Here is a 15,027-nt window from a genome sequence, read left to right as displayed (position 1 = left end):
CTTGCTCAAGATTTAGTAATATTTTTGATAGTCCCTATAAGACTATCCTTCCCTATTGTAAGTTTGGGCAGCGGGGTAGTTAAAGAACTAGGCCTTGTCAGTGTATTCTCTATACGTCTACTCAAAAGGAAGGGCCTTGCCTTCAAAATTCACACTGGAGAAAGAGTTTCTTGGATAGCTACCTAAGCTGTTGGTGATTTCTTAAGACAAGAATAGGGAACCTATGACCCTCCAGATGATACTGGATTCCCACCAGGCCCAAAGGTTAGGGATGGTGGGAGTTGTAGTCCATGCCTGCCTTAAAAACTCAAAAGGCGAGTAATGTTCATGGATCAGCCCTCTCCAAACAGTGTCATCTATTTTCTCCAGAAAGTCCTTCCATCCAGTTTCATGGTCCAGCAATGTCCTTAGTTGGAGATCTTTGGGTAGAGGCAAGAACAAACACCACAAAACCATTCTTATATTAGGAAAATAACATTTTAAATATTTGCAAGCAAATTTGAGTTCAGATTTCTCTGTCACACACACAATCGCGCAAACACACACACACACATACACACACACTCACTCACACTCACTCACACTCACTCTGTTGCATCATCGCAGGTTCTTATCTCTCGAGCACAGGATTAGAGCAACGTTCAAATCGATTCCCTCCCTTGACCCTGTTCCCAAAGTACTTTTCTTCCCCCAGTCAGTGATGAAGCCACACACGGAACTGGAGAGAGCGCCTGGCAGGTGGAGAAGATGCGGTTTGACTGAGCCTAGACACCTTTCGTGTTCAAAATCAATTATTCTTGACCACGGGGCAGCCAGAGCCTGGCATGCTGGTTGCAACCATGCGGAAGAGAAAGAAGGGAATATATAGAGAGAGGGAGGGAGGGAGAATGAGCTCTCTCCTCAGCAAATAAATAACTTGCAGCCTCTGTCTGGGTCAGACTCAGGAATGTGGGCTTGATGCCTCCGTCCAAGGAATGTCCGAAGCAAGGAGTGGGGTTACCGAGATGAGAAAGCCCCCCAGTAGCTTGCCATCTCTGTAAGGCCCTTCCGGGCCGCAAGAGAAGCATCCAAACATGTCTTTTTGGGGGGAAGCGGGGAGTCACCCCCTTCTCACACAGCCTTAGACGTAAGCGTTCTTGCCATATTTTCCACCGCTGCTGGCGTTAGAGTCTATCCGTGGGCGGGGAGCCGAAGTGACTGGGGCCGAGATGGCACTCTTGGAGGCCTTGTAGGGATACCCGTAACTGTGGAGAGACCAAAAAGAGGCAGCAAGAAATCAGCTTTGTGGTTGAGTGTATCTCAGCACGCATCTTCTTACCTAAGGACATGGGGGCCTGAAGCAGGAGAACCAGCCCGGAATGAACTGTTTGGTTTCACGCCCTCTTGAGGTCTGACTAGTGAGGAGTATTTTAAAAAATCAGACCTCATCTGGAATACTGTGTCCAGTTCTGGGCACCAAGATTTAAGAAAGATGCAGGGAAATTAGAAAGGGTCCAGCAGAGGGCAACAAAAATGATCCAGGGTTTGGAAACACTGCCCTGTGAGGAGGGACTGAGAGAATTGGGCATGTTCAGCCTTGAGAAGAGAAGACTGAGGGGGACATGATATCCCCCTAGAAGTACCTCCAAGGCTGTCACAAAGGGGAAGGTCAAGATCTCTTCTTGCTAATGCCAGAACGTAGGACACGGAATGATCAATTCAAGTTGCAGCAACCCAGATTCAGGCTGGACATCAGGAAAAGCTTCCTCGCTGTCAGAGCAATATGACAGTGGAACCAGCTGCCTGGAGAGGTGGTGGGCTCTCCCACACTGGAGACATTCAAACAGAAACTGGCCAGCCATCTGAGTGGGTTGGTGTAACGTGGTGTCTTTCAACAGTCAGGGGTTGGACTCGATGGCCTTCATGGCCCCTTCCAACTCTACTATTCTATGATTCTATGATCCTCGGATAAGTAACCTAGGAAACTGGAGTGGGCTGCACATTTTATTAATTGGATGGTAAATTAGATAATGATTTTCCATGTTGGCTCTTCAGTGAAAAAGACGTGTGGGAAACTTCTTTCTTCCACTCTGTCTAGGGTCTGATCAAGCACAAGTACCTTTTCTTCCACCCTGAACAAAAGGTGAAGGAAAAGGACCCAAGGAAAAGGGCCCAGAGGACTGGGAACCCTCCTTCTTGTTTAAATTTGCATCGGACAGCACCTTTTGCGCTGCCTCCCTGGAATTCCTTACATCCAAATATTTTAATGTTCCAGGCGTTTGCCAACTTCTTGCTGGCAGTGAAGTCTGTACAGTCAAATTTTCCAGAAGTTAAGCACCCAAGTTTCTCACCAAAGGTGAGAGCAGTCTGTCGCCTTTTGCACAAGATCACCCTAACGGATTGCTCTTTTATATCGGGATAACCTCTGGCCTTCACGGAGCCCTGATCTGGTCCTTGGGGATTGACCTGCTTGGCCACGCCCCCTCCATCTGGCCCCACCGCCTTTCCCAAGGTTATCTGGTGCGTTTCATGGCTTTTGTGAAATTCCCTCCATGCCTCATTCTAAAAGGCCAAAGTGCTCTCTCAAGGCATACCCACCTGGAATAAAAGCTGTAAGCTACAACACAGGGATTTGGGACATTTTGTGTCTTCTCTTTTACCTCCAGTCCCTCCAAAAGCTTCTCCAAGATGGAATTTGGCCCTGGGTTGAGAGAGCTTCTGCATCCCTATTTTCAGTGCCTTTTTTGTCATAGAACGCACCGGAACAGAGTTCCGGCACCTCTTTTCGACAGATTTTCCAAGTTTTAAAAGTAACTTTTGAATAGCTGATGTTTGGTCCACGTGGATTTGAATTGCCCTGTTGAGTGTAGCGGGTCGGCGGCAAAATCATTAAAACGGTGCATGCCGGCTGCTCGTGCGTCGAATCCGATGCGTGCGCACTTCGTCCGCGCTGCGTGTGATGGCGCTGCTTGGCTTGTGGCGCTGCTCGGTTTGTGATTGGTCGTGTGGTCGTGCGCTGAGTGCTTACTGCAGGCGGCGACCGTTATGTTACACAACCGACATGTGTGGGTGTGTGTACAGTGATTGACTAAGTGCAAAAGGTAACTCATAATTTCATGAGTTCCGGCACCTTTGTTCTTACAAAAAAAGCACTGCCTGCTTTAGAGACCTTCTGCACCCATAACTGGTGGGGATGAAGTTCTTCTCTCAACCTTGGTGGGCACGAATCGTTGGGTGTCCACTGGGATGCACTGCAGAACCCCAGAACCGCCATCCCTGTTCCTCTTTGCTTGCGCTCCCTTCCACTCTCTCCCTTTGACGGGGGCTGAGTCCGGAGAGCTGGGCAAGCAAATGGGCAGCTGTGGCAACCACAAGGAGATGGGCCTACGGAGTGAAAAGGGGGCACCGCTGGCATCTGGTCCAGCCTCCCCCTCCCCCAAAATAAGGGCCTGGATCCAAGAGTGCCCTTACCTCTTGTCCTGCGACAACTGCGTCCTACACGAGGTAAACAGGCACCCGCCTCCAATGATCACGAGCAACGATGCGCTCCAGCCCAGGTAGAGGGCCGGTCCAATTTCATACCTGGACAGCCAAAGAAGAGACTTTGGAAACCATCCCAAGGAAATTCGACTTTGGTACAGCAGGAATCAATGTCTGGGAGGGGAGTATTTTAACCCTCTCTGTCCCCACAGGACTGCATCAGCTTCCCAAGCCAGCCAAATCAGGAGCTGGTTTACCAAAGCCTCATTACACCCAAATTAAAAATCCATTACTCTCACATCTAATATACAGAAAATGCCAAGAGTTCACTGCCTCTTTTCCAGACAGGACAATAAATGTTAACTCCAGTCCGCTTGGGCAGCTAGGTGAGTTCTAGGTTACCGAATACATTTTATTCTGGTTATAGTACGCTTCCACCACCTTCCACCTTCTTATAGTACACTTCCAGCAGCCCTGCTGATGCTTTGGACAACAGTTCCCAGCTTCCCTGGCAAAATGGCTGTGGATGCTGGAAGCTATAATCCAACACATTGCAATGAAGTTTGTCTTAATGCCAAAGGAAGTTAGGGACTGGTTTTGATCAGCCGCAGTCCCTTCTGTCCCCTGTTGCTAAGATGTAGAGTGTAAGCAATTTAAGTAAAGCTTCTGTTGATCTACCTTCCATTCTCTCTATATGTTATTTATACTTTATTCTATTCTAGACAATATTCAGTATTTTAACTGGATAGATGCAAAGATCTACCTTCAGCCTAAAACACCATAAAAAGAATAACAGTGGCAAAATACAGTCCGATCTATTGAAGAATCTCTCCTAATCTCATGTTATCTCATGCTTATCCCACTTTTCCTCCAAGTTAACGAAGGTATTCCCGACCACATTTTTCCATTCACAACAACCTCACAGGGTAGGCTAGCTGGAGACAGAGAGTAAAGAGCAACTATCTCAAGGTCTCCCCAGTCTTGCCACAACATGCGAACCTCTACTTCACAGTGGCTGTCCAAAGTCTTGAAGATTTTTTTTTAATAGAAAGAAACTCTTCTAAAGATAAAAGATGTGGAAGATTTGGTCCTCCCAAATCTGTCTGGGGATGGAGTTCTATAACCGGGGTGCTTCCACCAAAAATCTTGGCTAACTTCCAAATACAGGGACACCTGGCAGACGACCTCCCAAACAGACCACAAATTCTGGGCAAGCTTCTAGGAGAAAAAGTGGATATTGCTTCACCTAATGCCCAAGTCATACCAAGTACAGCATGTTGAGCTGCAGTTACATTTACGATTTTATTGGACGGGGCTTTGAAGAAAAGGAAGGCAAACCAGGCACGGAGATCCTACGTATGTTCCCACCTCCACCCGGCTAATTCGAAATCGTTAAAGCTCTTATGGTTCATCAGAGGCTGCTTTGTGAACTTACTTTGTTCCGACAAAGAGCGGGTTAAAGAAATCGCGGGTGATATTGAAGGCATACCACGAAACCGTCACCATGCTGCAGATACCTGAGCGGGACAGACAGAAAAAGAAAGGCTCGTCAGGATAAGAAATACGCGGCCATCTTAGAATAAGGATGTCTTTTTTGTAAGCTCATAGATCGTGGGAAGATAGAGTCAGTTTTGGGGGTCGTAATACCTAGGCTGTAGTTGTTTGAATTGGCAGTTTTGTCTGTTTTGTTTACTTTAATTGGTTCTTATACCAGTTTTTTTTTCTATTCAGTATTTTCTTCTATGTATCTTATTTATTTTATTTATTATTTATTAATAATATTATTACTTCTATCTTGTCCATTATGGTTCATCTCTGAACGGCTGGATATCTGTATAACAGTTTTAAATAAAAATTTTAAAAAAGAATTATGCAGCCGTCGGGAGATAACGATTAAGCATCCCAGTGAGCATTCAGAAAGGAGTACCCTTCCTCGCTTAAGCAAGCAGGTGCGTGTACCAATAGCTGCCACTAGAGGGAGACAAAGCTTTGGTGAGCCACAAGCTCTGAGCTCTTGGCAGAAGCTGGCATACCACAACCGAAGTCCATTTTCCCCTTGAAAATGACTTTTGATGGGGTACACTTTGGATAGCTTCCAAACCAGCACAGCCTGTGATAGCCTTTCAAATGTTGCAAATCAGCTTGACGGTTACGTAGAAACAGGTGGCCACCTGAGCTGCACATGGTTGGGTGAGGACCGCTCCAGTGAGCCTACGCACCGGGCAACTGAGCCAGCGGGCAGCTGCGTCCCCCGTGCTGCTTCCCACAAGAGTCCCTCGAAGGTCCGCTTACCTGCCAGGACGAACATGCATCCGCCGAGCACGGCCAGCTTCACCTTCGCGTTGGGGTTGTCGTCAGCCACTTTGGTGCACTGCAGTCCCACCATGCCGCACAACAGTCCCAGGAAGCCCAGCACCAAGGCGCTGATCATGAGGGCCCGGGACGCTTGCAGGTAGGCTGGAAGGGAAAGGGGAGAGCCGTGAACCCCAGGAATCGGCCGGCGTTTTCAGCATCCTCCAGAATTCAGCCCTGGAATTAGGCCCGGCCTTAATCTTACCGCCTGCACTGGCTGCCGATTGAAGTCTGGACCCAATTTAAGGTGCTGGTGATGACCCAGAAAGCCCTAAACAACTTGGGTCCGGGATACCTTCTCCCCTGTGCCCTCCCGGCCCTTGAGATCTGAGGCGGAGGACCTGCTCCAGGAGCCATCCTTGAAAGAGGGTGACAACCCGGAGGAGGGCCTTCTCTGTGGTGGCACCCTGACTGTGGAACATCCTCCCCAGAGAGGTCCGCCTGGCACCAACACTTCTTTCCTTTCAGCATCAGGTAAAAATCTTTTTATTCTCCCAGTATTTTGATTGTTCACCTGTTTTATTTAGTGGTTTTATATTTTAACATCGGATGCTGGGCAACTGTTACTCTTATTTCTGTTTTTATTCTGTTTTATTAATCTGGCGTAAACCGTCCCAGGACATCTGGGAAGGAACGGTATAGAAAAGTTTTAAATAAATAAACAAGCTTTGAGGTGCATGGAGCCACTGGGCCAAACTTGGAGCTCCAAAGCAGGAAGTCCAAGGAACCCATTCTCTCCGTCTATGATCTTTTATTCACTTTTATTTGTTTATTTAACATTTTTGTATCCTGCCCTTTACAGTGTCTCAGGGTGGTGAAAAACATAAACAGGGCACAGCATCACACATAAAATATAAAATCAATACTAAAAACAACACTAACATTTAAAACGCTGGGGAAATGAAAAGGTTTTCGCCTTGCTCCGAAATGAAAAAATTGCCGGCACCGGGCACCCTTCTCCTGGGAGCCAATTCCACAGCCGGGGTGCCACCACAGAGAAGGCCCTCCTTTGGGTAGCCAGTCTTCCGATCTCCTTCAAGAAGGATCTTGAAAAATTAAGTTATGGTTGGGAGTGAGGATGCTATTTGGGGCGTGTTTCAGGGCAGAGGAAATTGTGGCCCACCACACTGTTTCCAGCTGGTGTTATAAACAATGAGAATGAACCAGTCTCTTGCCCACACATGCCCTTCACCTTTTGTGATTAATGAGTGGTAGCTGTTTGACCCACATTGATAACATCGTTGTGCTTCTCATAAGCAAACAAGCACAACCGGTGAGCCTTAAAATGCCCTTCTATTTCCCGCTTCTTGATTTTCTTTTTGGCACATCTCCATTGGCTGAAAGTCATGCAGAGATGGAAGTTTTGTGCACAAAAGGTAGGTATGTCCTGAGTGGACATGGAGCTGGGGATCAGACTAGATGGCCCAGGAGGCCCCTTCTGACTCGCTCTGTTTCTATGTCTCCTTGCCAGGGACTGGCCATGCAAAGCAATGCTGCGTGTTGTTTCCTGCGAGGGCCAACCTGGGCTGTGTTCAGGCCTGAGAGATTTGCCCCATCACAGTCACAGGTGCAAATTTTATTTTTCGGTTTATATCCTGCCTTTTTCCTGCAAAGGGCTCAAGGCAGCTTACATCTCCTCCTCCGTCTTACCCCACAACAACAACCCTGTGAGGTAGGTTGGGCTGAGAGTCTGGCCCGAAGTCACCCAGTTGGCTCCATGGCTGAGCAGGGACTCGAACCCAGATCGTCGGAGTCCCAGTCGCATGCTCTTAACCACTGCACCACACTGGCTCTCAAATGGGCACTTGGTTCATAGAAAAAGCATTCCCCTGGCTAGAGTCACCTATGCTCCGGTAATGACAGTGCGCATCAGACCTACACTTGCGCGTGGCACGTGAGGTTGCGTCTGAAGACTGTTTTGGAACTTCAGCTGGTTCCAGAGAAGAACCCCAAAGAAGAACGCACTTTGCTGGCCCTTGAGAACCTTCACTGGCTTCCACTTTCAAGCACAACTCGAAATGCCGGTACACACAGCTTGCTTTTAAAAGTCCAGCAGGGCTGGGTGGATGGATGCCTGCCCGTGTGGTCCGGTCATCTCGGAGTCTTTGCTTCAGAGGTTGTCCCCTTCTGGGATAAGGCAGGTGGTGACCAGTGGAGAGGGGGATGGAGGTCCCCTGGGAATTCCCTCCAAAAAGGGGTTCCCCTTTTTGCTCCCAATTGCTATTTTTGCACTTGGGGCACAGGAATGGGCGTCATAAGTACAGGTTAGGGGAGAAGTGGCTGGAGAGCAGCACTTTGAAAGGGATCTTGGGGTGCTGGGTGACTGCAGGCTAAACAGGAGCCAGCAGTGTGACGTGGTGGCCAAGAGGGTGAACGCCACCCTTGGATGCATAGCCAGAAGCGTGGCTTCTAGATTGAGAGCGGTATTACTGCCACTCTATAAGACTCTGGTGCACCCACAGCTGGAGTGTTGTGTTCAATTCTGGGCCCCTCATTACAAGAGGGATATAGCCAGGTTGGAATCAGTGCAACGAAGGGCCACAAGGCTGGTGGCCAGTTTGCAGGGGAAGCCATATGAGGAGAGACTGGGGGAACTGGGTCTTTTCAGCCTTAAGAGGAGGAGACTCAGAGGGGACCTGTTAGTGACATGCAGGCATGTGAGAGGGTGCCAGTCAGAGGTGTGTCATGACCATTTTTCCCCGGCAGTGGAGGGCAGGACATGTTCCAGTGGAGCAAAGTTCAGGCAACCAAGATTTAGAGTGGATGTCAGGAAGTACTCCCTGATGGTTAGGACCACTAGGTGTGGAATGGGCTTCCCTGGGAGGCGGTTGAGGCCCCATCGGTGAGGGTGTCAAGGATAGGCTGGACATGCGTATGGTAGGCATGTCATGAGTGGAGTCGACTGGAGCCGGGGGTCAGACTAGATGGCCCAGGAGATCCCTTCTAACTTCCTCTGTTTCTATTCCTTGGCCATGGTGGCTGGGGATGATGGAGACTGTAGTCCAACAGGCCTGGTGGGCACCATGTTGGAAAAGACTGTTCCCAACGCAGGGACAGGAAGACAGAGATTCAGCTTCTGGAGGGAGAAAGGCCCAAGCCCTGCAGAGGTGCAGCTGAGTACTTTAGACTCTGGACCTCATCGCCTGAAGAGTCCACTTTCCCCGCCATTTAGCTGATAAGGAGTCTTGCTTCATTTGATGAACACTGCAGTAACTGAGCCCCGCTGCTTCCAGAAGCCGTCCAGTTGATTCTGACAGGCACCGCGCTGGCCCTCTGCCCCAAAGCCCTGCCTCGATGGGGGGCACCGGAACCTTGCGGCGTGGCCAAGGTCCCAGACCAGCCCTTCTCCGGGCCAGGTCTTGGCTCTGCCAGCCGGTCTCGTGCTTTGCTGCAGGAAGGATCCGTGTCCCCTTCCCAGATCAGTTTCTGCGTCAACAGCAACCCTTTGTGGAAGGGAAAAGAAAAGCCCCATTGTGTTTTCCTTGGAGGAGCCATGACAGTGAAAATAAACAAGGAAGAACAGGCAGGTTTGCCCTCGCTCTCCACCTCCGGCTCGAGCTGCCCGCCCAGAGAGACCAGTGTGGGCCACGGCTAGCATCTCCCATCCCATCCCATCCCATCCCAGTAAAACATAATTCCCCTTCTAAAAGTTTTAAATGTGGGTTGTAAAATATGACTTGCTTGGCTCCCACCTGCCCTGCCCTTCTTCCCTTCTCCGCACGGGCATGCGCATGGTGGGCATGTCGTGAGCGGAGCTGGCTGGAGCCGGGGGTCAGACTAGATGGCTCAGGAGACCCCCTTCTGACTCGCTCTGTTTCTGTGTGTCTATGTTACAAGGGCTGACTTATATATAGGCTGAGCCTAAGCATCCACTTGAGCAAACCATTAGCAAGTGACAACGGCTGCCAACCTTTCAACCAGCTGCCTTCAACCTTTCTGTGCCTCAGATCACGGCTTGAACTGCCGTGACTGGGAAGCAAAGGGTCCCAACTACAACAAAACGTTGCTGGGCATGGTCTCCCGTTAGATTTCGGCAGCAATCCTAGACCCGCAATAGGGTTTACTTGTGAGTAGGCAAGCAGGACAGTGCTGTCTTCCAAGATGCTCCCATTTCCCCCCTGGTTTTTCGGTCTCCTACCCCCCTAGCAGTCAGCATCATCCTAGTCCTCAGTGTTTTGGGGGGGTGAGGGGTCACACGAAACACTTATTTTTAAAAGACATTTTGCATGAGGCCTTTCCAAGCCTGCAGATACCACTGACTTGTGAGTGGATGTTGCCTTTTGGGTGATACAAGCTATTTATTTAATTTCTGTAACACCCAAGAACCAACAGCCGAAGCTCTCTGGACTGTTCCCAAATTCTATGCCAAATAACAATAGGGGTCCCCCTCTCAACAGTGGAAGTAGAGGGAGTAGCAACATATCCTTGAAAACCTTCCCCTGAAACATCCACCCAGTGTGGCATCCCTTATCTGCCAGGGGAAAGCTCCCTATTTTCCAGGCACTGTCCTTGGTAAATCAGGCTTGACTTTTCGTTCCTATTTGTGTTGGCATGCATTTCTGCAAGCTGCAGATTGTCGGGCTCCGGCTTTTTCCAGCAGGACGCTACCTTTTGGAGGGATGGACATGTTTTATTTCCAGTGAACATGCAAATGCAAATAAGGTGTCCACATTTAGAATGCCGTATCTACAATTCCAGTTGTTGCGGCTCAAGCAAAGTGTTGCAGAGCAAGAGCAGACGTAGGAAAAGGCAAGCGAAACGAGCGAAATGAGGAAGGGTGTGTGGTTTGGGGCCTTTTTAGCCTAGAAAAAAAGTTCTCATTGCAGGACAGGAGAGAAAAACATCATCGAGATAGACCTCATGATGTGTTGTGTGGGAAAATTCAATAGGAAAATATATTTTTTTCTCCTTCTCCTAGAATATTAGAATTCATGGCAAGCCCATGAAGCTGCGTGGTGGGAGGTTCAGGATAGATCAAAGAAGAACGCTGCCCACCGCATAGCCAAACCGGGGAACGCTGTACCACGAAATGGAACAAGGTTTGCCACCTTGGATGGACTTAAAAGGGGACTAGATGAATTCCTGGAAGAGAAGGCTACAAGTCTGGATGGATGCATGCCAGTTGCTGGGAGAACACGGGCGGGGGTTGCTAAATCACACCTCTGTTTGGTTTGGGCCTCTGACATTTGGGGGTTTGCTTGGCCATTGTAGGGACAAACTATCAGATGACATGGACATTTGGCCTGATCCGAGGCAGCCCTTCTTATCTTCTTACGAAACGCGAAGGATCCTGCTTGTAGCGGGGCCTGTCACGGGGCAGACTGAAGCAGCCGAGCTTTGCGCCTTGAAGGCTGAATCACATCTTGAAAGATCAAGGTTTTCCAGTGATATACTAAGAACTCTGCACTCAAAGTTCGCAGTGTTACCAGAGTGAGTGATGGCAACCAAGCGTTCTGTTCCTGACCCCTCCCACTGTGTAAGAGATGCGCCCCCCTCACCCCGCCGGGGAACCAGAGAGTGGGGGGGGAGGCGGGGGCTGCGGGCCTGCCCCTCTCTCTGCTACTCATAGGGCCATCTGCCATCAACCGCTTTCTCTTCCCCACACATACCCCAAAAGGGAATTCAAGAGCGGCTGAGGTTATTTCAGAGTTAAAGCGTTGGTCAATAGTCAAAGTTCAGTTGGCAGTTTGCAAAGACTAAAAATAGAAATACACAGTACCAAAATTGCATGCCTGTACCAGGCCGAGAGACATGTGTGCAGCTGAAAACAACTTCAATCAGCAAGAAGAAAACTTTGAGATCTCAAGTTTCCTGAGAGAAGACGGAAGAGGAGGAGGAGAGTGGAGACCTGGAGGAGAATTATAGACAATGAACTTAGCATGTGGCTTGGTTCACGCTGGAAGAAGCACTCCTTCGATTCAGCTGGCGGGACTTTGAGTAATAGGAAATGATTGTGTGTGTTTGCGGGACAGGTGTATTCATTCTTCAGGGATCTATCACAACCATACCCATTTTCCTATGAAAAATGTTGGAGGATAGGAAGCTTCTGCTGCATCAAGCCACGATTAAAGGCATAGCTACACAGTCTGGCTGAAAAGCTGGCAACCTCTGCTTCTCTATGGACTGCCAATTTCAGGGTGCCACTCCACCCCTGTCCATGTGCCAGGAGGTTGTTGAAGCTCTGCAATGAGCAGAAAGCTTCTGCAAACAATCGACCAGGATGCTGACTGGCACAAGAAACACCCCCTTGGCATGTGGGGCCAGAGTTGCGGCCAACAGGCTGATTATGGGTTTTCTTACTCTTTCTATCGGCAACCACGGTGTGGTTCAGCACTGCCCCCTACAGGGCAGTGAAAGAAGGCGCTTGCACTCCGTCCCTGGTCTGTTTTCCATTTTTGCTCGCTTCCTCGCGAAACGTATTTATTTATTTATTTATTTATTCGCACACGGAGATGAGAGTACTTTGTCCAGCTTGGAACAAGCAACGTGTAGGTCATGGGAGACTTGAGCTTTGCACATGCCCAAGAACTTCACCATAATGTCACATAATTCATGGCGCTGAAGGGCCAATTCAGCACAAATGTCGACCAAAGCATCTCTGTTTCCAGACAGCCTAGGAAGCAAGTTCACAGAACCATGCTTGGCTTGGAAAGTGAAAGAGAATTCCCAGCACGGTATCTTGTGCCTCCTGACATTCAACAGGTAAAGTCTACAGAGCAATGTAGAGCTATGCTGTAGGAAGCAGCACCTGTTGAATTTCTGCCCATAGCGCAGCTATTAAAATTGCAAGGGAGCACAGTGGGCTAAACCTTACCAGAAATGCATAACAGAAAGTCTTGAGATGCTATGAAAAACCTAGCAACTGATATTCTGTGATTTAAAAATCACCCTGTGTATGCTCAGAGGGATGCTTGTTCCAAGTTTGCATATCCCAGAGATGAACCCAGCTGTTCATGTCACAATCCCAGGCTGACCCTTGATTCCATTTAAGCCCGGGAGAGTTCCTGCCAGTTACATGAAGCAGCAGAATAGATTGTTCCACTGGACCCAGGGGCTGCTGACTTGACACTTTCTCCAAGGGACAGAGTTTGGGTTCACCGGGCAGGACTCGCCAGACTGTTTCCCAGACCACGTATTTGCTGAAGAAGATCTCCACAACAGCACCTCTGGGCACGTGCAAAGTGGCTTCATCTGCCCACCAAACAGCTGCCAGCCCCCCAGAATCCAGTCAACGTCTCCAGCCCCAGGCTGGTCTGCTTCGTTTGCCGAAAAAGGTATTGCACTGCTTCTCCACAAGAACCAGGGAGAGGAAACAAGTGGAGAGCAGAGCAGGGGAAAAGGAGCCAGCTGTGTGCAGATGTGCGTGGGGGGGGTGGACTATGCACCGGTGGGTTTGCCCAGCAACCTGGCAATTGCTCATCCCGGTTAGTTCCCTCGATTGCCTAGCAGGGGAAGGTGGAAAAATCATGCCGAGGTGCCCAGAGGCGCCAGAAAGCGGGTGGAAAGCGCAAGCGCGCACGGGAAGAGAAAGAGAGCGAGCGAGCGAGCGAGCGAGCGAGAAACAGGTGCCTGCATCAGAGATGATGTTAGAGCAACAGGTGCAATTTTCTGGGAGCTTGCGGGCTTCCCGCAGGTTTTAGGCAAAGGAGCCTGCGCGAAGGAACGCCGTGCGCTGCGGGGCGCGGAACCAGAGGGGAGCATCCGAGTCCATCATCTGGGAACGGATTTCGTTTTCTTTAAAATAATGCAAGGCCACAGAAAAAGGCTCGATCGGCTACGCGAGCTGCCAAGCGCAGCCTCCCGTTCAAAGCGCCGCGGCGGTCCTTCTGCATCCACCCGGGAGCCACCGGCGCATCCCTGGGACTACGGTCCCCAGGGGCGCGCCTTCCGCGCTGCGCAGGTCGCGCTCCCCGCCCGCCGGCGCCCCACTCACCCGGCAGCTCGAGCAAGGACTGGAACTCCCAGCAGTTGTAGACGCCGGTGGAGTCGGTGGCGCAGCTCTGCCAGAGGTTCTCGAAGATGGTGGAGGTGGTGATCACGTTGCCAGACACGCTGGAGACCCTCCAGTAGCTGTTGAAGAGCGTCACCGCCAGCATGGCCCAGCCGGCCGTGGCCAGGAAGAAGCCCACCGTCTCCACCAAAGCAGACATGGTGCCGGGGGTGGCGGGGAGAGAGGCCGGGCGGCGGCGGCGCAGCAGAGGAGTGCTGGGCGGGCGGGCAGAGAAAGAAGCTGCGCCTGCAGCAACCGCCAGCCGCGCGCGCGGAGTCTCGAGTTTCTTTGGGGATGCGGCCGGAGGGGCCGGCAGGTAAAGGCAGAGGCGGCAGCACCCCCGGGCAGTGACGTCAGCCTCCCCCTGACGTCAGCTTCTGGGCCAAAGTCCACCCCCTAAGAGGCATGGGGAGGAGGGTCCGGAGGGCGCGCGTGGCACAGGGAATGATGAGACAGGTGGAGGGGGAGCGGGGTGTCCCCCACTTTCCCTCCAGGTGCGCCGATGTGGACAGAATTCGGAGTTCCTGCGAAGTGGGAGGGAGAGCGCGGAGGGGCAGGTGCGACCCCTGCGCGGGCAGCGACCCTTTCGAAGAGGAGACGGGCCCTGCTGCATCGGACCACGGCTCCTCCGGGGCCAAGACTTCGTTCACAGGAGCCGACCTTCCTCCTCCGCACGTCCCCCAACCGGATCCCTCAGGGAGGCGCCCCCGAGGAGCTGCCCTGCCTCGCCCACCCGTCCGCTCCAGGGAGGGGGTACCCCGTCTTAGCGGAGCGGGAGACACGCGTCCCCGCGCCGAGCATCCTTCCGCGCGTCCGTCCGCGCGTCTCCGCGACGCTCATCCTCCGTCCGCTGCGCACAGCCCCCCACCCTCGGCCCTCCAGGCGCTCGGCCTCCTCGGAAGCCCTGGCCCCCTCTCCCCGATGTATAAGCGCGTCCCCGTGCGAGAGGAAGGGCGCGCGGGTGCAAGGGCATATATACCACCGCGCTCTCCAATCTACCCACTTCTTGCTCTACCCACGTCTTCTCTTTCTGTCTCTCCTGCGTAGCTCTTCCCTTCATCTCTCTCGTCCTCCTCCTTTTACTCTCCCCCTCCCCTCTTCCTCCTGCCCCGTTCTCTCGCCCTTCATTTTTGTTTATTTAGTATTTATTTACATTATTTTTACCCCATCCTTAACAAGCGTCTCAGGACGGCTTCCCCTACGCCTTTTTCTCTTCTCCCCGCTTT

General features: G+C 51.1%; 1 protein-coding gene across 1 annotated transcript; it reads right to left on the bottom strand.

Moving 5' to 3' along the window:
* Nucleotides 1-961: 961 nt before the first annotated feature.
* Nucleotides 962-13,961, bottom strand: CLDN15 (claudin 15). Its single transcript, XM_044421379.1, has 5 exons — nt 13,745-13,961; nt 5,752-5,916; nt 4,895-4,976; nt 3,451-3,561; nt 962-1,244 (listed from the first exon to the last, which is right to left on the bottom strand). Exons 1-5 carry the CDS (start codon nt 13,959-13,961, stop codon nt 1,121-1,123), a joined length of 699 nt encoding a protein of 232 aa, XP_044277314.1. The 3' UTR covers nt 962-1,120.
* Between the last annotated feature and the right edge of the window lie 1,066 nt (nt 13,962-15,027).

Source organism: Varanus komodoensis, unplaced genomic scaffold (assembly GCF_004798865.1).
Source record: "Varanus komodoensis strain SLA01 unplaced genomic scaffold, ASM479886v1 scaffold119, whole genome shotgun sequence".
NCBI classification, from domain to species: Eukaryota; Metazoa; Chordata; class Lepidosauria; order Squamata; family Varanidae; genus Varanus; species Varanus komodoensis.
This window is presented reverse-complemented; position numbering and strand designations above follow the sequence as displayed.